At 39.8% G+C, this 22506-nt stretch overlaps 1 protein-coding gene across 4 annotated transcripts in view; it reads left to right on the top strand.

Annotated features, from left to right (window-relative positions):
* The window catches only part of RALGAPB (Ral GTPase activating protein non-catalytic subunit beta), a 57856-nt gene that overhangs the window by 21220 nt on the left and 14130 nt on the right, over positions 1-22506 (top strand). Inside the window, exons 8-21 of one of the 4 annotated variants that reach the window (XM_083617675.1) lie at positions 2181-2329; positions 2433-2649; positions 6913-6948; positions 8890-9091; positions 10516-10683; positions 11264-11378; positions 12021-12168; positions 14683-14747; positions 14902-15034; positions 17822-17943; positions 18441-18623; positions 19697-19848; positions 20187-20374; positions 22109-22215. In XM_083617675.1, coding sequence (XP_083473801.1) covers positions 2181-2329; positions 2433-2649; positions 6913-6948; positions 8890-9091; positions 10516-10683; positions 11264-11378; positions 12021-12168; positions 14683-14747; positions 14902-15034; positions 17822-17943; positions 18441-18623; positions 19697-19848; positions 20187-20374; positions 22109-22215 — 1985 coding nt within the window. Of the gene's footprint in view, positions 1-2180; positions 2330-2432; positions 2650-6912; positions 6949-8889; positions 9092-10515; positions 10684-11263; positions 11379-12020; positions 12169-14682; positions 14748-14901; positions 15035-17809; positions 17944-18440; positions 18624-19696; positions 19849-20186; positions 20375-22108; positions 22216-22506 lie in introns of all 4 variants that reach the window. The other 3 variants (XM_083617674.1, XM_083617677.1, XM_083617676.1) reach the window with 3 other exon arrangements.

The raw sequence follows: 22506 nt of genomic DNA on the forward strand, positions 1-22506 counted from the left end.
TTGGAACTCTTCAGTGAACATCGCCCTAGTTTCTTATTTTAGACTTGCTCTTTATGGGCAGGCGCAAGGTGGATGGAACTTCTTCAGGATGCCCACAGCTGTGTCCCATCCGCTGCATGCTCCACACCCAGTTCCAGGTATAGCAGGCCTTGTTGAGTTTTCCAGAGGGTCCAAAGATAGGAAAAGCCCTCCCCCCTCACTCACAGCTCTTTCTTTGTACTCTGTCCTGTCCTCCTCTTCCAGCTGCCGGAGAAGGTGGACTCATTAAGAAAAGCACAGTAAACTGAACAGTTTGGTCCTTCTACTTTGAGGAATGCTGTTTAAAGCCTGTTGCAGTATGAGAGAGAGCGCTTCTTCTTAATTATGAGGAAACCGTATAATTCATATTAACATGACCATTTAATTTTTTTTATTTTTAATAACAAAGTCTGAATTCTTGGATGAATTGTTCCTCATAACAGAATACTGCTTCTTTGTTTATGAAATGTAGCACAGTTCCTTTTCAATTGTGCTAATCATTATACCAAGGCAGATGGAAGAGTACTGCCAATCACAGACTTGTAAATTGCTTCTGTCCTCTTATTATCCATTACTTAAGGTTGTTTTTTTCCTGATATTCTGCTTGTCAGTAAAGAACTGTTGTATGAATAGCATGCACTTGTGACTTGAAAATGTTATAGAACTGTGGGTATTTAACAAACCTGAGTCCTTCATGCATCATGAATAGCGCTTACCTTGATGCAGATGCTTTATACTCCTCCATGAGTAATACTGAAATGTTGAAAACAGAACAAAGAGGATAATTTGCCTGAGAGGGAGATGCAAGCGAGCACTGAGGCCTTGTTATGTAATGTTTCAATGCTATTTACACTTAGCTGGGAGTGTAGGATAGTATAGGTTTGGGGAATGTCAGGTTGGCAGTGGGCCTGTGATACATGAAAATTCACCAAAATGAGAGAGATGAAACTGCAGGACCCTTTTAGTAGCTTTACCTTCTATACTAATCTCTGCTACTACAAATATCTGTGTCACCATTCCCTGTATGTGTACTTTTCTTAGAATAAACGAGTGTAGAGGGCCCTCCAAAATATTAATAAGATCAACATTTGCCTGCCTATTAATTATTGTGAAAGAACTGTTTGAACTAATTGCTTCTCAAAGATAAGTATTGTTTTTACTGTCATTTTGCTTTCCAAAGGATTAAATGTGATATCAGTGTAACGGTGGCACAAAAGAAATTAGCATTTGTGTTGTTTCACTAGTGATTTCTGTTTGTGCAAGCAGTTGCACAAACGCTTCTTTACCGAGTAGCACACAATAATGTTATAAACAATGTGCACTAGCAGTTAGTAGTATCTTTCAGAAGTAGAAATCGGCCATTTGATACACCAATTGGAGAAGGTTGAAAACAGGGTTTCCACTAGGGGCAGACAAACCAGGAACAGGGCTTAGACACAGAGCTGCTAAGCCAAACTGTGTGTTAGTTCACAGCAACACAGTGGCAGCAGGACCAAAGCTCCAGGAATGTACATGTTTGCTTGTTAGCACTAAGCTATGGTTTGGCTTAACATTATGCCTGACTCAAGCTGGAGGCTTGTCTGGGAGAGATAAGCTGCGAGCTTGGATTTAGACATCATGCTGAGCCAAACTTGCAGCAAGACTAGATGAGGAGCAAATCTGTTGTAGTGTGCTCCCGAGGAACCTGCGTGCTTGCTTGATAGCACTAAGCCACCATTTGGCTTAAGCTTATATTCCTTAGCTATCCTAGTTTAATGGAAAGAGATTTATCCTTTTAAAAAAAGTCAATTGCAGCCTGTTTCTGCTAGATCAAAATGAACTGACAGTGGCAATAATATGGCTGGAAAGAAAGTGGCTTTCGGGCGGCCTTTGTTCCTCTTTGCTTCCTGTTGGTTTTCTTACTCTTCCCACTTTTTAGGTGCAAATGTGCGTGTTGCTCCCTTTTGAAAGGTAAGCAGCAGTCTTGTATGTAGTTACCTAAATACTTTCCTCGATCACTTTCCAATCTTAACTAAAAACTAATTTCAAAACAATATTTTTTAACACTGGTGCTGGTATGGGAGGAATTAATGGATATGTGTGCATTACTACTTTGCTGTTTAAATGCCCAGTGCGTTGGATTTTAAAAGAACTTAATGCTGAGATTCCCCTTTTTCTTTTAGGTATTTCAAGGCCTCGGGCAGATAGTGCTCCGCCCACACCAGTAAATAGATTGAGCATGCCCCAGACTACAGCTGTCAACACAACTCCACCTCACAACCGAAGGCATCGAGCTGTAACTGTAAATAAGCCAATGCTGAAAAACAGCACAGTGAGTATTTACACTTAGTAAAGCAATGGTTTTATATGACTGAGTATATGACTTTTCAAAAATTATTCTCTAATGGGATTATTTCCATCTCTCCTTCCAATAGGCTAACACCGCTCACGCTTCCAAAGTACAACACCAGCCATCTTCCACTTCTCCGCTATCTAGCCCAAACCAGACTAGTTCTGAGCCTCGACCGCTTCCTGCTCCCCACAGGCCCAAAGTCAACAGTATATTGAACCTCTTTGGATCGTGGCTTTTTGATGCAGCCTTTGTTCACTGTAAGCTTCATAATGGCATTAACAGAGACAGCAGTATGACTGGTAAATATTGCCTTTCCATTCTGAACACTCCCTTCCTCCTTTGCTGGCACTTCCTACCTGCAAGATTAACTCCTCTGGCTAACCAAAACAGAAATCTGACAAAGCAGCATGATTAACTGATGTCCAGTATCATGTTAACCTCTTGCTTTTCTACATAATATAGGAGCTAAAATAGCTAATTTGTGATTGGGTCAAATGTTACTGCAGAAACGAAATTTAAGATTTGCCCGCATGTTAGCCTGAAGAATATAATAAAGCCGAGGGAAGCATTAAAAAGCACAACTCTGGGAGCAACTTCCCATACTTTGAATCACTTAAAGCAGTTCATTAGTAGGGGTGGCAGGCAAGCCATCATAACAGGACCTGCCTGCATTATTTGGTCTTTGTTTAACTTTACTTTTGAGAGATAATTAGTTTAGTTTTCATAAATGGCCCCACAGTGAAGCATGTGCATTCCAGTGGTTGGTCAAATACTTAAACTTCAAGGGTTCTGTAAGTTGTAGCTTTCAAATCTCCCTAACTACTGCACCAATTTTGTTTTTTGTTTTCTCATTGTTTTCCTAATTTCTGTTTTCGGAGCTATCCCTAGACACATGACAGAGGTGATCTCCAACTGAGATAAATGAGTTCATTGCAGCAAATGTGTTGTGTTGGGGTTCTTTGCAGGACTTGTCGTCACGATCATATTATGCCAAAGTTGAATTCCTTGTTGCTCTGCCATGAAATGTGCTATCTGAATAAGACAATTCATAATAGCAAGGACTAGTGGTAAAGGTGGGGTTTCAAGTCTAGCTAGTTTACATAACTTTCATTAACATCTTACAGCCTGTCTGTTCCCACGTGTGTAGAAAATATATGTCTGTCCTGGTGAATGGCATGTGTAGACCCAAGGAGCTTTTGTGGAGAATGAATTCCAGTATTCCACAGAGCTTGCACAAGGGCAGCTCAGTTGCCTTTAGGAAATCAAAGCAAAACCACATATTACGTCCTCTAGAGTTGTCCGCTTAACCATATAGATTTAATAGAAATCATATACAACTGTGAACTACTAACCATTGGGTTGAAAGAAAAATTACATCTCTAAAATTTCACACGTTGATCTATTATTCTCTCTCTTTTGAGGTCTTGAGGCTTATTTAAAAGTGTTACAAAACACTTTTGCAAGTGTTTGATCCTATGATGAAAATATAAAACAATTATTGAGTGCAAATGTCAGCATTGCATTAGCCAATATCACTTTAGTTTGCTTTCCTAGTGCTCAGATTATATTGAGAAATCTGGCTTTAGGGAGGCATGTTTACTAGAGTATTGAGAGCCATGTTGTCTTTTCAATGTATTGGCCATTTTTCATTACTTCATCTAAATCTGATTCAGTAACTACAGTTCTATTTTGATGTTGTCGAGGCAGTAGCAGTACCATCTTGTTTTTCACTCTCCAAAGAAATATGTGGTGCATAAGAAACTCTTGATAAATTGCCACACATCTTTCTCTGTCCTAGATTTATTGATATAACATGCCCATGGGGTATTGTGGAGCACGTGTCCGTGATTCATAATTTTCACTTGTGTGTTATCTCCACTTTGTAGTCCTGTATCTCCTTAGTTCTTAGATAAGGGGCTCTGGTCCAGTGGTAGACCCCATGCTTTATTATTTGTTTGTTTCAATTCGTATGCCATTTTTCCATATAAATGTGCCCAGGGCCGCTCACAATATGGCAGCAAAAAAACCTCCAAATCAATACATCATTCAGTAATACTCCTAATGCAAATTCACTTCAAAAAAAAAAAAAAAAGTATGACAGCCCAAATGATTCAGCTTGATAATATGGATATTATAATATTTTAAATTCATTATAGAATAAATTATAAATCATTAAAGCAAGTAACTTGATACCAGGAAGTTAAAACATATAAACCATAATGATGAACATTTCCAGTAGTTAGTACACGGCAGTGCTAATAAATAAAGTGCATAATTTTTTTTCTATAGAGTGCACATCATACCTAACAGCTTGGTCATACTCTCTTAAAGTGCACAAGAATCACCTCTCATTCATCCTTGCAGGGAGCCACAATTTCGTTGACAACAGATGGCTTCAATCACCTCTTCCAACTCTGGCTTCTCACCCCAAACTGCCATTAAAGCCATCAGAAAAGCACAGAAATTTAGATTGTGTATATGAAACAAGCACACCTCTTACATGGGGAGGCCTCAGCATTCCTCCCTTTCCTGTCCCAAATAATGAGATCTGTAACTAACAAAACAATGAGAATGCTCACCCACTGCCTCTGAGGCTTCCCAAGCTTCTGGCTTCCTTTAAAACAAAACAACATAGGCGTATATACTGCTGTGATGCCCAAAGGGAGACTTGTGACCTTCCAAGGCCCCCCTAAATTTGTCCATTAAAAAAGCTTTTAATAAAAAAATTAACAGACTAATTCCACGGTCCCCTGCTGTGATTCTGTAATGCCAATTTTGGGGGAGGAACTTCCCAAGACCACTTTAAATTTGTTAATAATAATAATAATAATAATAATAATAATAATAATAATAATAATAATAATAAATTGTCCACAGCCACTCCTACACTTTGGTCACAGCCACTTTTGGACTTTGTCCATGCCATCTCCCTTTATAACTGAAACATTACTTTGTTCCAATATTTTGATCTAGTGAGAGCTGTGTGTCTTTCCCCCCTGCAGAATTGTAGTGGAAAACTTAGGTTGAGTGTTTCATCACTTTGCAGTGTTACCTGTCTACCCATTTGCATAATCACGTACTGTTTGGAATAAGCTTTCCCCCTTCAGTGTAGCCACTATTTTATTTTATTTTATATTTTATTTTATTTGCTTCAAGGATTCTTTGTCATTTGACCCTTCAGCAGTAGACTAGAAAATGAATCATGCATTGATGAAAAAAATTCCCTGATGTTGATGTCTTTTTGTAACCCTTGCATCTGAATAGACAAGCAGTTGTGGCCAGTGCAAAGCAAGCAGTTGCTTAAAAGAAGCATTGGTCTTTTGCTGTAGGAGGTGTAGACGGCCAATTCAAAACACCTCCACAGTAGAATATGGAAGGTACCTGTTGACAGCAGCTACAGATTGCAGAACCCTTGAAGAAACAGAGGAAGAGCCCTCGCTTTCTATCTGAATTGTTCTCCTATTCTTAAGGGTTGCAGGGAACCCTTTGATAGAATGCAGAGAAACTAGGTGGCCATTCACACAATATTTGAAGCCAGGTGGGATGGGGTGGGGTTTGGGGGTAAAAAGCTGTGACCCAGATGTTGGAATGTAATTCCCATCGTCCGTGCCTGATAGACATGCCGGCTGGGGGCTGATAGGAGTTAGAATCCAACAATATCTGGACGGCCACAGGTTTACCATCCATGTGGGAACTGCTTTGTACAAATAGTTATTTGGGATTCATTGAAAACAAGCAATGGGTTGTAGCAGGCTAAGTTTTACTCATAGTAGAGCCATTGAAATTAATGGACCTAAATTAGCTATGTCTATTAATTTCTGAACAGGGCTAACATTGAATTCAACTCAACACCTCCCCACTCCCACATGAATCCCTTTTCATGATTGGTGACACTACAATGGGAAAAATCTTCCAATGCCATTTACAAAGCCAAGCAAGACACTTGGCTGTTCTTATACTAAGAAACTAGCAGGCTGAAACAACGAGTTTCTAAGATTATTTGCAATCTTCTAGCTTTCCCTTTTCCACAAAGTGAGGATAAGCCTGAGTTCCATTCTACCCTGTACTTCTTTTGACTAAAAGGAAATGGTTGGGCCATCTTGAAGGTCTTCCTGTATGGAAATTTCAGATAAGTAATATGTGGGACAATCAGACAGTGGTGAGCTGGTTACTTGTATTTTTTTCTCCTCCACCCCCAATGATTTCCTTCTAGTGCAGATTTTCAGCTGGTGGTATATGAAATAAAGCAAAATACTGCCTGAATTGTGAAGGGGCAATATTTCTACTACAAATATTGAATGTACATTAATATAGATACCTAACCCTTACAGCAGTATATTTTTTCTAACTTTTGTTCATTGTTCTGCATGAAATCATAATTTTAGACCCTAATGCTAATTTCCTGTGTGTTTAACAAGCCTACTAGATCATAAGCTTTGAATCAGTTTTTCAAAAACCTAAAAAGCTGCTTAACTTGTTGTTACAGTTTCACCATCTTTAAAGTATTTTATAACTACTGCTGTCCTTTGATTTGTTTCCATTTTATTTCTATTATCTTGCAGCATCTTTTATCCAAATTCTTCTTTCTTATAAATCTTGTAAGTAGGAACTAGTAGCTTCTCTTTAATTGCAGTCATTTTTTTCTTTTTTTCCATAATCCCATTTTTTTTTAATTTTTATCATCATCATCCCTTGTAGCTTTTGCTCTTTACATGGGAAAGACAAATAACTGTGTGTGGCTTTTTAAATGGGGAAGATTGTTGGCAAAAGCAAATTAATCTGCCTGAATCAGTCCCATCATTTTCTGTACTCTAGTCTGTGATCATGTCATGAATTTAAGGACTTTGCACTAACCGTGTTCTTTTCTTAAAGCTTATTTTTATACAGAACTAGTATTTTGATTTGTATGCATTTTGCATGTAGTTCCCCCCCCCTTAATTATAATAATTTGCTGGATAGTTTATTCAGGACAAAAATGGCTCATGGGAAGACGCATAAAGATTTGGGCTTAGCTTTCTAAAATATTTTTTATTTTAAAAAAATCAGTGAAGAATTTTTTAAAAAACAATACATCTGACCTTGGCATGCTTCTAAATTGTCAATCTGTAAAATTTGTAACATCCAACAAAATCATGAGCAGAGCTTCTGTTTGTAAGACTAGCTGATCTAGGCTGCAATCCTATGCACACTTACTTGCGAGCAAGTCTGATTTGAATTCAGCGAGACTTCCTTTTGAGTAAACATGCTTAGGATCAGACTGCAAATGACTTGTGCCCGGAGTTCCCTTAATAGCGTATGCTTGTTCTTACTTAGTTGCTTTAGGATTGGTGGAATTAGACTTGTGCATGTCGATCCAATTTTATAATTCACCTTCTCTAGAAATTTCAAAGCAGCTTTCAGAAATCGGGCAAACCACTATGGAAATGACATTCTTCTTGACCACTTCCTCCTATCTGGCTGACAATGAGAATTTTTTTGTATAGGGCATCACTGACAATATAGGATTATAAATGTATGAAACTAGACTTTTGTTGAGGAAAAGATAGTCAGAGCTTCCGGGTGGATTTTAAAATAAATTGATTGTGTCTTGTCTTTAACCCAAAGAGATTCAGGCACAGCTTCTACATATGTGCAGGAGCTTCTATCTTTGCTCTTAGCTTCTGAGGTCCCACCTTTCCACCATCACCCCTCATGCTTCTCACAAAACGGAATCCAGAAGGTGGTAGGGCTATGGAGCAGTCTCTGATAGAGCGTGAAGATCTGTAGACCAAAAGGGGGCATCTTTATATGAATGTGGAGGGCACCGGCATTTTCTGTAGGGCTGTGGATCCTAACCCTTCTTCCTGAATAGCACACCCTGCTCATTGGTGATCGTCCCTTTTAGGGTTTTTTTTGTTTTTGTTTTAAGCAGCGTGAGAGGGGAAAGTTCTGAAGTCAACCACCCATTATTTTATTTTCCGAAACACGGTTTTCGTTATAATTTGGCCTATGTCTTAAACTCACGAAATTGCAGTCTTAGTTTCTGTAGCACAGATGGTACCTAGAGTAGATTCATGACGGTGTCAAAAGTTGAAGGGAGATCACTAGGCATTAAGATCGATTTGTGCTATTGAAAGCGTAGAACTAGCTTTTCGAACGGCAAAGAATTTATGGAGCAGGCTAGGAAAATGAGTGGCCTAGACCTGAAAAAATTATTAGGGGCTCTATTGAGGGACCTCCTTGTTTAATGCATGTTGCTGGGAATGTGAATGGAGTCGAGGCTTCTGTGCTTGGCAGCATGGATTGTGCAGCATAGAATACTGTGGGAAGAGATGATTACACTTGTGCGTGGAGATTAAAGGGATATAATTTCTCACTTCTTACCAAAGTAGTCAAATGATCCCTAAATGCTTTATAAACAGAGGCAGCAACTCAAATGCAATGAACTAGTGGCTTTTATGATGACTACATTTTACTTGATCTTTGTGTCCCAGATCCCATGAGCCTATTGAGTATGTTGACCAATATAATGAAACTCTGTGCTTCTCGTTTTGTTTTAGCTATAGCAACACAAGCTAGTGTGGAGTTTCGCCGGAAAGGATCACAAATGTCTGCAGACGCTATGACATCCAATCCCATGTTTGATGCAGGCGAGTTTTCAGACAACTATGAATCGGGCAGAGCAGAGGCATGTGGAACACTTTGTAGGATATTTTGTAGCAAAAAGACTGGGGAGGATATACTGCCAGCCTACTTATCCCGGTAATTATTTAATCTTAATTATCTTCTCAGAAGCCCTGTTCAGGGGAACTGTTCCCGCAGTCTGTCCGCGCATAACATCTGCCAGTTAGCTCCGCCCTTGCCATCACACACTTGAGCTAGCCTGGCTGCCAGCATTTGTGCATACCGGAAGTACATCTGCAGGGCGAGAGTGCTTGCCAAAGGCTCTCTCCTTGCAGAAGTTTGCATTGTACTTGCAGGTGCCAGAGGACAAGGCTAGCAGGGATGTATGGTGATGTGGGCAGAGCTAGTTGGCATGGCCCTCCTTGCTCATTGATTGAACACATGAGCAGTTAGCCTGAGTAGGGCTCGAATCTGCTGCTGAGTATCTGTGTTAGATAAGAACGGGTTCTACAACTTTTGAAAGCTCCTTTGTGCCCAAATGTTCAGGGTTGTATGAATCCTAAGTAGGAGACCCATTGAAATTAATGAGTCTCCTCGGTTTAGAGTGAATAAATAAAACAAATCTGGTCAATCGTATGTTTGTAGGATAAGTTACTGTCCTTGCCATTTAAGATACAGAGTAATCAGTCAAAGGGGATGAATAGGAGAGGTTACTTCACGGTTCCATTTTTCCCCCCGGTGATGAAAATACAGTATTTCACCCACAATGTGCTTTTTTCTACCTAGGGTAGAACTTAATGTAAGAGAAATAGAGCAAATAGAAACACCTTGATCATTATGTTTCAACAGCTGTATTGGACAGTGGAAGAGAGTGGGTACAATGTGGCTCAACATGATAATTGCCTTTATATTTATATGCATTTAAATACAGAAGCCCATGTTCATTTTTTTTATGTCACTTGGAGAGAATGTTCAACTAAAAGCAAGCAATGCATCCTTTATCTGAAACATTAAAATGTTGGGTAGAGCTATGTTATGGGTGACAGTAGTAAGACACAACTTCATATTGAGCTTTCTTCCTATTTTCCATGTAATTTTGAGCAAAATGTTGTGGCATCATATTGTGTATTTCCCCCTGTTCTGTATCACATGGAATACTATGTTTGGGTAACTGTGTCTTGGAAAGAATATTGTAGAACTGTAAAAGGTGCAACCAAAATAATCAGAGGGCTGGAGCAACTCCCCTGTGAGGAAAGCTCAGTGTTTGGGCCTTTTCAATTAAGGAAATTTCTTTGATGTCTGAAGATTATTTACACTACTCCAAAATGTTAGAGAGACTCCCCTGAGAACTGAATGACATTTTGGTACAGAATAAGTAATCAAAATGTCTGAAGGACATTTATTGTGCTGATCAGCCTATGTGTCTTTGCTTACACAGACAAGGTGACAGATATTGTTATATCCACCTGAAAATGCTTCTGTGCTTCTGACCCAGTCCCAATAGCATTGGATTACAAATGTTTTCTTTCTTACAACTCATTAAGCCTGTCTTTCTCTGCCAGATTTTACATGCTTTTAATTCAGGGTTTGCAGATAGCGGATTCCGTTTGCCATCCGGTTCTGGCTAGCGTTATTCTAAACTCTCCTGCATTATTCTGCTGTGACCTGAAAGGGATTGATGTCTTAGTTCCATACTTTATTTCAGCCATGGAAACTATATTACCTGACAGGTAATTATATATATATATAATTTCGTTTTTCTGTTTTGTCTTAGTAAGTGAGAGAGTGTGAGAGAGCCTGTCTAGGTGGCCTTAAGAAATTGCTTAATTTCAGTTTGCTTTTATGTGTTCCCACTTTCTGCTTCATTGACCATGCTGTGAGCGTTCCTATTTTCAAGAAATAGGTAGCCTTGGGAATCAGATTAGCTTTAAGCCATACAAGTGCTTCAACAGACCACATGCATCTTGCCCATGTAACAGTGCAAAGCTTTGAAACATATTCAGATTCTGAGGGAATGTTAACTGTTTTAATTCCAAGTTGGGGATCTTGCTTTTTAGCTTTAGGCATAAGTACTGCAATCCCCTATGTTGCTTTCTGCTTACGAATTCTTACAATAAAGTGAACACACTGGGCTCTTATGCAAAGCCAGCGCTACCAGGACATCAGAAAACCCTGATGCACACACTGACTGTTTATGACATATAGGTGAAATTTGTGCAGCAGCTGCTGTCCTTTAAAATATGGTGGTTTTTGCTTTGAAATCAAATGTGTTGGTGCCGATTTTGTTTAAAAACTGTTTTTTGTCTTTAGGGAACTCTCAAAATTTAAAACATACGTGAATCCTACAGAATTAAGAAGAGCCTCTATCAATATCTTACTCTCCTTGTTGCCACTTCCCCATCATTTTGGAACCATAAAATCAGAGGTAATGAATTAGTTTTTCAGTGACAATTTATATAGTTTTAACTTGGGCTTAATGTATGCTTTCAAATTAACAGTTAGGATGAATTACTTCTGCAATGATGTTGATTTTTTAAAACTTCACTGCTGTTGTATAGGAAAAAAAGAAAGAATTTCACAGAATGGGTAATTATTTGTGGTCTTAACATAAGAGTTCTTGCAGCAGTGAACATATGCTTACAAAGGAACATTTCAGGATTTGAAAAAGTGTATATTACACTGTTACAGTCATTTCTAGTAGAGAGCAGATATGACTGGCAGTGACACTACAATAGGACTCAGGCTAAAATCTATGTTTGTTGGGCATAAATCAGGTTTGTTGAGTGAGAAAATTGTGTTATACTTCATTGATTTGCTGGTTTCATTTTGCTAGAGTTGAATCAAGTCCAATTTTGCAGCCTGTTTAAGGGCTCCATTTAGCATTCTTCCTGTGTCAAGCTTTTCACTTTGTTTCTTTTTTGGGTGGGGCATATATTAGAAAAATTAGATGGCACTAAAGTAGATATTTGTTAAATTTGTAAAGGGTCATTAAGAATACATGGTAGTACTGCTAGTGCCAATTCATGCATATGACTACAGATTATAAAAACCATTTATTATTTTTCAGGTTGTCCTGGAAGGAAAATTCAGCAACGATGAGAGCTCATCCTATGATAAACCAGTAACTTTCCTTTCCTTGAAACTGAGGCTTGTGAATATACTAATAGGAGCACTGCAGACAGAAACTGATCCCAACAACACACAGATGATACTAGGTTGGTGTTTCTACTTGATCTGTGGGATGTGCATTTGAAAATGTGCATGCCCTTGGTAGTTTATAGTTTACAGTAGCCTTACCTGAGTGGTGTCACATTCCAGTGGCAGGAGGCAGAATTTATGAGTGCAGAGAGAAAAACCGCAGCCGACCAAAGCTTCCATGGTTGAAGGAAACAGCAGAATGCATCATAGTGGGGCAAGCCATGGAACTGATTAAGAGGCAGATACAGTAACAAGTGGCCAGGAAGCAGAGTGGGGAATGGTTTGGATGTGGCTTCACTCCCTGAGACCAAGAGAGTGCCACAAGTATTGGAGTTGGTACCGAACAGTCCTACACGATTGGCTCTTCTGGATCATGTTATTCCTGGGATCAGAAGAATATTCAAGGATTTTGCCCTTAACCTCCAAGGGGGTGCTCCTCATGTAAATGTTCTAGCCCTACAATAATTAAGCAAGTATTTTAGCAATGACTCCTGTCATTGTAAGGACCATTGCTATGTGAAAAAGAAGAAAAAATAAAAAGGCATGTGTTTGAAGATATCGCATGTTCTGCAGCGGGGGCAGAACTCCGGCACTTTTGGACAATGGCTTTGCAAACATCATATTACTGAACTGAAGGAATAATTTGGCTTATGGTATGGTATTGGTATGGTGGCCGGGGACAAGTTCTAGAACCAATAGCATTCTAGTTCAGCCTTGTTTTACAAGCCACACCTGTTTTGCCTTTAAAACTGAACACCATATTTTTCTGAGCACTCTCTACAGTTTTAGCTCTCGTTGATTACGTTCCTGTGTTAATGTATGCCATTCTCTGTCTCTTTTGTTTTATCTAGTTCTGTATTTCTGGGGAAATCTTCAAAGCTGCCTTTTGCTTTTGGCTTATAATGTTCATATAAATTATATCACTGGGTTAAATTCAAAGCATATAGATAGGTTTGCAACTTCTGCTGTAACATTCTGCATTATAATTTGCATTCTCCAGGTGCCATCCTTATATAGGCAGGAAGGCACCATCCATACACAAAAGGGAGGTATCAACAGGCTTATTTCAGAGCTGTTCACCCCTAAAAAAACCACAAAGGAGGAACTCCAAAACAGCCCAATGAAGACTGAACATGCTCAGAGCAAGCAGAAGTAAAATGTGGGGGTGGAATGGAGTATCTTAGAGGGCATGGGTGGATGACCGGAATACTAAACTGGTGCATCCCATTCTGCAACATTTCTGTTTTAGGACCCCTTTGTATCATTAGATTTTTTTTTCTTTCCTTATGCTCTAAATTTGTAGTAGCACATAAATGTCTGATCTTTTCAGAACATTCCCTCTGGGCTTTCACTGCAGTGACTTATTTTTAATGCAGTCTGAATAAGAATTTTAGTGGAGTTTTTGCAGAACACTCTGGCCTTCATCTTTAAAGGTAGTGAGACCTCAGAGGAATTGAAGGGGTGATGACTGCAATAAGTCATACTTAGCGGGTTTATTCTAACACTGGATTTCATCTAAAAGTTTCTCTTCATCAGCTAAGGTGGAATTTAAGTAAGTGGAAAGGAAGTTTTATAGAAATTTAGTTGAAAGCAAGTTTGTTTAGGGCCAGATTCAACTACTTGGTTCCATCAGTGGAAACCCAGCACAAGGTCTCCTCCTCTCCTCCCCTGCAGCCCTCCCTTCCCTAAGCCTCTCCCAAATCCATTCTAGGAAGTTGGGAGAATGGAACTGATGAGACGATCTCCTTAGTGCTACATTTTATTCTACCCTTAGACTTGTATTAAGACATAAAATTTGGATCATGATTGTTAGCTATCCTAGATCAGTATCCAGTTAATGCATCCTGTTAGCGGATGGATTTCCACTTGTGCAATGGGACCTTCCCCCTTCCTCTCTTGCCTGCAGCCTGTAGGATTGGGGGAAACTGTAGAACAGTTTTAGCTAAGGTTGGGGTGGGGTGGGGGGTTCCACTACCCATGGAGAAATCCTTCTGCTGATGGACCGTGACTTACTACTGCTTTGCATACAATCCCAAGTGTTAGGTATACCTATATTATTTTTAACCCACTTATAAAAATGCTAAGATGCTAAAATGTGAAACAGTAGTAGCGTAGAAACAGCAAAATATAATTTGAAGGTGGGGGACCTGAGACCTTCTATTTTCCTAGCAATTTCCACTGAGCTTCTCATTGGAGTGGGATTCGTCAAACTTCGAAATTCTTTCCAAGTTGTTATTTACTATTTCCAAAAATAGGGATCATAGCCCTCCTGTTGCAGGGTGGGGATGGGTGTTACTTGATGGATTTTCACAAAAAAAGATGAGGTGAGTGTCCATCTGGCCAGTACTACTAAAATGCCAATTTGCAAGATGAAACAGGATTTTACCAAAATTTGAGGTTATTCTCACAAAATTCAAAGAAGAGTGTTCACATGTTTATCATTGCCTTTGGATATATTGGTATAAGGGGTGTTTTTTAAAAAAAATTGTACATACTTTAAATATAAAATTCTTTCACTTTTAACTCTACAGGTGCAATGCTGAACATCGTGCAAGATTCTGCACTCCTAGAAGCCATCGGCTGCCAGATGGAGACGGTAAGATGGGTTGTTTTCCTTGTTTTGGAAAAGGGTGCCAGATTCCTTGTTGGGTTACATCAGGTTATCACATAGCTAGAGCACGAAGGATGCCTGACTCAGTTGTAGAAGGGTAATTTTCAGTCCTTCAACAGCCTGTTTTCTAACTTGACAGAATGGCGGCGAGAATACTGTCTTGAAGAGCCACAGTCGCACTAACAGCGGCATTAGCACGGCAAGTGGAGGAAGCACAGAGCCCACTACTCCCGACAGTGAGAGACCAGCGCAGGCTCTGTTAAGGGATTATGGTAAGGAATTGAACTTCTTAAACATTTGCATTCATGCCCTGGTATGCAGTTCCCATTTTTAAAATGATGATAATTATTTTTTTAATGCTAAGGAGATTTCCATTTGAAATAATTTAGACAGCTTGTAGTCCTTAATAATATAAAAAGCAAGGGAAAGAGTGTAATAGATGCTTTATTATTATGAACTAGCAAAATCATGATGATGGGTTAGTGAGGAAGGATTCTGGGTAGCAGTGGGAGTGCTGGGAGCATTCCAACTCTTATTTAGTCAACCCACCAGTTCTCTTGCTGCAGCTTTTCTGTTCCTTCACCTCAATCCCAGGGACTGCCACCACTGCTTTCTCATTAGACTAAAAGCCTTCAAGATACTGCCTGATAACACAGGATGTAGTTTGGTTTCTCTGAGATGATGCCATTATCCGTGACCTCTTCTGCTCAGCTGCTCCTGTGTCGGAGCACTCTGACCCCATTGCAACTTCAGGGAAGATAAAACTGAATATATCATGTGGTGTCCCAGTTCTTCATTGTTGCTTCAGTTTCATGCACTTTTTATGTTTCCTTCTATCGAGGGCCAATTACGGAGTGTCGGCTAATTGTTGTATGCCATGTTCTAGCGCTCCAGTTTTGTGCCTGCTACAAATGTGTTAAAAAGCAGTGTCCTGCAATTAAAAATTAAAAATTTGCTACAGAAAGCGGGAGAGCAATACAGTATTTGTTTCATCTGCAGCAGTTTTATACGTCTTTCTTCAGCAGTTGAGTTTAACCTGAAATGTCTGTTTTGACAAGAAATGCTTCTGTTTCACATACTTAACCCAGTTTGCTGTGAGATGCTGCTGTTTTATGTGCCTGGGGTTCATAGTGACTACCCAGCTGTCTGGATTTATACATGTCTGAATTTGATAAACCAGAGAGCTCAGTCAAGTGAGGGTTTGAAGCAACCTAGGTGGGTGAAGGCAGGAGACCTCAGACAATCAACTTCCCAGAAAACACAATAGGAGCCTACATTCAAAGTTTAAACGGAGGAAATTGGCAAACAGGCAGTTCTCCTTCCTCTACACGGAAGATTCCTCACCGTTTTTACTTGGCAGAAACCTCGCCTTAGGGATACCACCTTTCTTAAGAGCAGCAACCTGTCTCATCTACTTAAATATTTAAATGGCTCACTCATGCCACTGCCTGTGCTTAACAGGCAGAAAACCTAGCACCCAGATAAAGTACCAGGTAGGTTATTGAAACACAAGCAGTTGAAGGTCCAGGTAGGCTCTTCAGAGAGTTTCCCACCTTGTACCTTTCTTGAAGCAATGCAACATGTAAGCTGTTTTTGAACCCAGCTTGATTTTGAACCGGATGCTTTAATGAAGTGACATCACCAGTCCATTAACTAAAACCCATACAGGCTGCTTGAAACTGATTATTTGGCTTAGAAATATGGAGATAGTCATGATCAATTGACCCAGTTTTGGACATTCAGCTAAATTGTTGTTGTTGTTTACTACTACTACTACTACTACTACTACTACTACTACTACGTGGTTTTTCACCCAAAGGTCTCCAAGCGACTCACAGCAAAGAAAAATATATAATGCATAATGCAATAGGGAAAAGGAGGGGGAGAATCAAATAATACATGATTTTCACATCACGAGTTAACGACATGTTAAATGGAAATGAATCCCAGCAGTGTTTTTAAAAAGCAGTGAAGCTTTAGGCAAGGGAAACTTCAGAGTAGAGAAACAGCAGGGTTCTTGCCTAGTCCTTTCATTGCCCATAATTTATCTGTTGAGGAGGGCAGGGCTTAGCAAAGCCATTTCAGAGAACCGATTTGGAGCAGATAGACAGGATAAAGCTCACTCATTTCTGCTGTAGAGATCCCTCTCTCAGAATTGCTTGGCTTTGCATCAGAACCAGGTCTGTGGATATATAGTTAATGAATATTATTTGTATAGCCCCTTTTCTCTTCAGATCAATTAATACAACCAAACAACAACAGCAACATTCATTTTGGAATTCAGTTCCATTGTGATCCTATCTTTTTATTTTGTATTTTTGAGCCTAAGCTTATCCTTCCAATAATTTTTTTGAAACACTTAATTCTAACTATGCAGTTTAGGAAGATCAGTTCTCTAGAATTTTATTGTTCTATCCTGAGGGCAGAATTCACATGCTGTAGCACCACATATTGAATGGACAAAGATAAAGATAATGAATTTCCCTTTCTAAATTTTCATGTCACAAATTTCTGGCCGTAATTAATTGAAATGCTGTTTGAAACTGTAACAAATTGGTTTCTGATTTATCAACATTTATAAAGTGACATTTCCCAGCAGTATTTTACAGCATCAGATACTTTGTTTTCAATGAAGTTCACTCTGACATGTTTAAGTGTCTCTCTTACCAAATAGCAGTGGCCTTAAAGTGCATCTGCAGCTGGCAAAACCTGCTGGATTAACATAGGATAAACAATGTTTTGGAGACATCAGTCTGAGATATGGAAAGCATTTGTGTTCCCAAAAATTTCTTTATTAATTTCTCAAAACAAAACCAAACAAAACCCACATGCCTAAATCAGTAAATAGCTTCTTTAGTTAACATTCATAGTCCAAAGAAGTTACTTAATCTGTGTGGATTGTGAATGTTTTGCTTCCCAAATGGATGTGTTTTCTGTGTGTACTGTAGCTGCTTGAGCTTCTGCCCGATGGACTGCTTTGCTGACTGTTACTAATGCTTAGTTGTTTTCCCTCCCTGTGGTGTGTGGTATTGGGGTTTATATCCTAGCTCTTCATACAGATACAGCTGCCGGACTCCTGATTCGCAGCATTCATCTGGTAACACAAAGACTCAATGCACAGTGGCGGCAGGAAATGAGCATCTCATTAGCTGCACTAGAGCTTCTTTCTGGTTTGGCAAAGGTGAGCTTCAGGCAGTCTGTTGGGCTATGGGATTTGGGCTCAGGTTTTCTGTCTCTCCCAGCCACAAGTTCTTACCTGATGATAATTGTAGAGAGTTTTGCCACCTCTTTAGTGAAAAGAACATCTGGCAGAGCTGGCAAAAATAATTTGTTCTGCGCTGAGGAGCCAACTCCTCCCACACAGTGTGTGATTTTCGTTTTTCCTCTTGGAAAAGAAATTGCCCTGGATAAATAATTCAAGGTGAAGAGTATGTTTACTGAAATAAAATAAATGGCTAAAAGACAGCAGGGTTTTTGTCAATCCAGCTAGCTAGAAAGGCACCAAATTCCAGCACTCCTTTGTGTCTCTTCTTTCTATATCATCATTTAGCTTTTCAGTTGTGCTTTTACGGCTTCAGAGAGTATTGATTTACATTGTTTCTTAGTTTTGTTGTTATCAACTGCAAGCCTAATTTGAGAGGTTTCCAGCTGAACATCTGCCTTTGCTGCTTGCTTCAGGTGAAGGTTGGTGTTGATTCTTCTGACAGGAAGAGAGCAATTAGCTCTGTGTGCTGTTATATTGTGTACCAGTGCAGTCGTCCAGCTCCTCTCCACTCCAGAGATCTGCACTCCATGATCGTAGCGGCATTTCAGTGTCTGTGTGTCTGGCTCACGGAACATCCAGACATGCTTGATGAAAAGGCGAGTGAAATCGCACTGCTTATCTATCTATTAATGTGCAAACCACATTATTTTTCTCTAAACGTTAAAAAAATGTCCAGAACAGCCGCTCCTACTTTCACCGGGTATAATAATGTGTTCCCATGGTTTGTTTCTAGTACCAGACTAGAGGCTGTACAACAGAAGTGTAAAACTCAAGTGGGCTGGAGGATCAGATTTCGCCACCCAGCCCCGTTTTCCCCATCACTGTTCACTTGTAAAATACCAATTTTGACAGCAGCTCATCTACCTTAATTAGACAGTAAAGTTGCGGGGGAAGGTGGGCATAGAAATGGTTCCTGTGGGTCTGCCAAGCTTTCTGTTCTTAAATATTTATTAGAGTTAACAGATCACCAAAAAGTCTGATGCACACACATACCGTGCTATATCCTAGAAGCCACAAATGTAAGCATTTGTATACCCCCAAATCCAGCTATCCTACTTGTCAGAGGCTGCTACTGTGGCATAATGCAGTAGGCACTCTTTTGTTAGCAGAACAGTAGTGTGATAGGGTGCCAAATTGGGAGGCCTAGAGGGTCTAATTTTCTTTTTTAAATGTATATGCTGCCCTCCATCAGAGGATCACAGGAATACAGTATAAAAACACAAAATACATGACCTAATAACAAACAAAGCAATACCCCCCCCAAATGTGAGCACAAGTTCTCTGTTTGACACTTCTGGTGCACTCTGATCTCTGCTTCTGCCTTCTCCCTCTTGGAGTTTGAGGCAACACTCCACAGACTTTCTGTTCCATCACACTCTTCCCCAAATTCACCTACCAGGATGTGTCAAAGAAGGGGGGGGTGGAACCAGCTTACAAAGTCCAGGAACCACGAGTGAGATCCTTTAACAACACAAGGGCTACATTCCTATAAGCTAGTGTTGGATAGCATCTTGTAGATCAGGGGTAGACAACATGGTGTCTTCCAGATGTCATAGATGAACACTAAGAATATATGAAAGCAGTGTAGAGTTCTTCCAAAGATTTTAGTCCTCATAAGTACAGTGAATTTGCCAGACAGCTGAACATTATGGCTTTTCTCTATCCCCAGGACTGTTTAAAAGAAGTATTGGAGATTGTGGAACTGGGCATCTCAGGAAGTAAGTCCAGGAACAGTGAACAAGAATTCAAGAACAAAGGAGATAAGGAGCCCAATCCTGCTTCCATGAGGGTGAAGGATGCAGCTGAAGCCACTCTCACATGGTATGGAAAATAGTTCAGTCGGCTGGTGGTAGGAAATTGCTTAATTTAGAAGTGAGAGTCAGGAGTATTAGGAAATGATCTTTCGGAAAAGTGGTTTTTATTTATGTAGGTTCTAGGAGTAGAAAAGGTGTTAAAGTCCTCTGTGTGTTAAATGTTGTTTTCTTTGCAGATGAGCAGGATTTTGTCTGTTTCTGCAATCTTCTTTTGAATCTCACTTGTCTGTCTGTAGTTCTAGCTAACATTACATCATCAGTGCATCTGACGAGATGTCATAGCAATGTGCGAGTGTATTTTTCTGTGATATGTATTTTGACTTAGCCATTTTCTTTGGTTTACAGCATCATGCAAATACTTGGAGCATTTCCTTCACCCAGTGGCCCTGCCTCACCTTGCAGCTTGGTGAATGAAATCACATTAATTAAATGCTCCCGTCTTCCTTCCATAAACAAATTCAGCTTCCGCTACTTCGTCTTGGACAACAGCGTCATCCTTGCAATGTTGGAGCAGCCTCTAGGGAATGAGCAAAGTGAGTCTCAGCTAACAGTAGGGTGATGGTAAAAATTTGTATGCCGTGTTATCAAGTGTCTACCTGTTTCATTACACTGGTGTCCTGCTCTACAGAACATTGTGGAGTATTATGCAAAGTATTAGGAAACTCTGGCACAGTAAAAATTCAGACAGCAAGAATGTTCACATAATCACTGGGTATACAATAATATTTTTTATAATCTATGCAAAATCCAGCCTTCCATTTTCTCCAGATATTTCTCCATTTCCAGTGTCTCACTTTCATAATACTATAAAATGTTATCCTCCCCACACACCCCAAAAAGCCTTCTTTTTTAAAAATCCTCCCTGGATAGATTTTTCCATGTAGTGAAGTCTCTGGTATGGAGCTTGACCGATCAATACCTGAATCTATAGTTGCCTTTTTATTTAAAATATTTATGCTTTGACTTTCTGAAAGCCAGAAACATATCATAAATAAAACTGCAACAGACTAATCAGTAGCAGTCGGCACAGAACGAATAACCAACAAAACACTTGAAATTCAATAACCTGCCGCGAAAGCTATTGGACAGCACAAATTAATAAGTTTAACCCACCTCTGGAATAGAACAGATTTACCTTGCCACCTGAAAACTATTCTGGCAGAATAAAACAGCCCTCTCTGGAAAGCTTGTTCCAGTGTTACATATTCACACTTATTTCAGCTAAAGTCTAGATGCATACAGTCAGTGTGCTACTGAGACAATCTAAATGATGATCACAGCAAACACTGGAAAAACTCCCTCGAGCCAAGCTCTCTGTTGAATATTCTGTCTCTGTTGTGCAATTTGAATAAATTATGCAATTGAGTATGAATTTTCCATGTTTTGCTAACTCAGATTTTTATTCTCAAATAATAATACCCTTTGACCATCCTTGCACCAGGAGGTGGGCTATTTGTAATACTTTTGGGGCATCGAAAGCACTTTGCATACAGTGGCCTGGCTCACACATTGCACTAAGCCAAACAATGGCAGCACAGCAGCAGAACCAACCAGGAAGGAGCAAAGTGGTCACATTCTCTTTGAGAGCCAGCATTCACACTAAGCTATTGCTTGGTTTAGCATGATGTGCAAGCCAGGACATTATCTAGGTAATCTTTTCAACAATCCCATTAGATACATCAGTGCTCTTAACCCCACGATGCAAACCGATAGGCGTTGAGATTGAGGGAAAGTGGACTAAGGTCAATTGTCATGCATGAATTCTTACAAGATCTGAATTGGTTTGATAAAATGAGTCCACCCTTTTAGAGTTGTACTGCAGGCACTTAACCTAGTTAAACACAATTTTGGTCTGGCTTCTGTTACTGAGTAACAGCTTCAGCTGAGCTCTTGTAGCTTGGCTTTGAACACCTGAGATGCTCAATGCATCAGGTCATTTTTATTGACCGCATTATTGGCCAGCTTAATCTCAACCCCTCCATCCTTTCTTTCACCTGGTAAACTAAGAGAAACTTCCCATGGTGTTTTCAGTTCCAAACTGGTGGCGAAAGAGCCTTCCAATTCTTCTCGCCGGCAACGGCACATTTCTACCCACAGGGGGCAGGATTATTCTGCTGCTTACAGATTTGTTTGTTCAGCTTGCATATCTGCAGGTAATAGGGCTGACCGTTTTTCTTTGCTAGCTTACACATATGCACAGTTTCATGTTTAATTTCTCACTTCTGTCATATCGGGATACTTTTTCATGTGTGTGTTTCCTTCTTCAGACGACTTTTTCCCTTCAGTCACAATTTTGATCCGTGGGATGTCCGGAAGACACGCCTGGGCCCAACAACTTTGCCTCTTGCCTAGAGGAGCCAAGGCAAATCAAAAGGTCTTTATCAAAGCCCATAGTGAAAACTATGCATAATGTTGCCTCCAAACTGCTGTGAGATATATGCAGAGAAAGTAGTAACGTATGTACCTTGGGTTACATACGCTTCAGGTTACAGACTCCACTAACCCAGAAATAGTGCTTCAGGTTAAGAACTTTGCTTCAGGATGAGAACAGAAATTGTGCTTCAGCAGCGCAGCGGCAGCAGGAGGCCCCATTAGCTAAAGTGGTGCTTCAGGTTAAGAACAGTTTCAGGTTAAGAACAGACTTCCAGAACAAATTAAGTACTTA

Source organism: Podarcis filfolensis (genome assembly GCF_964270895.1).
Source record: "Podarcis filfolensis genome assembly, chromosome: 6".
NCBI lineage: Eukaryota > Metazoa > Chordata > Lepidosauria > Squamata > Lacertidae > Podarcis > Podarcis filfolensis.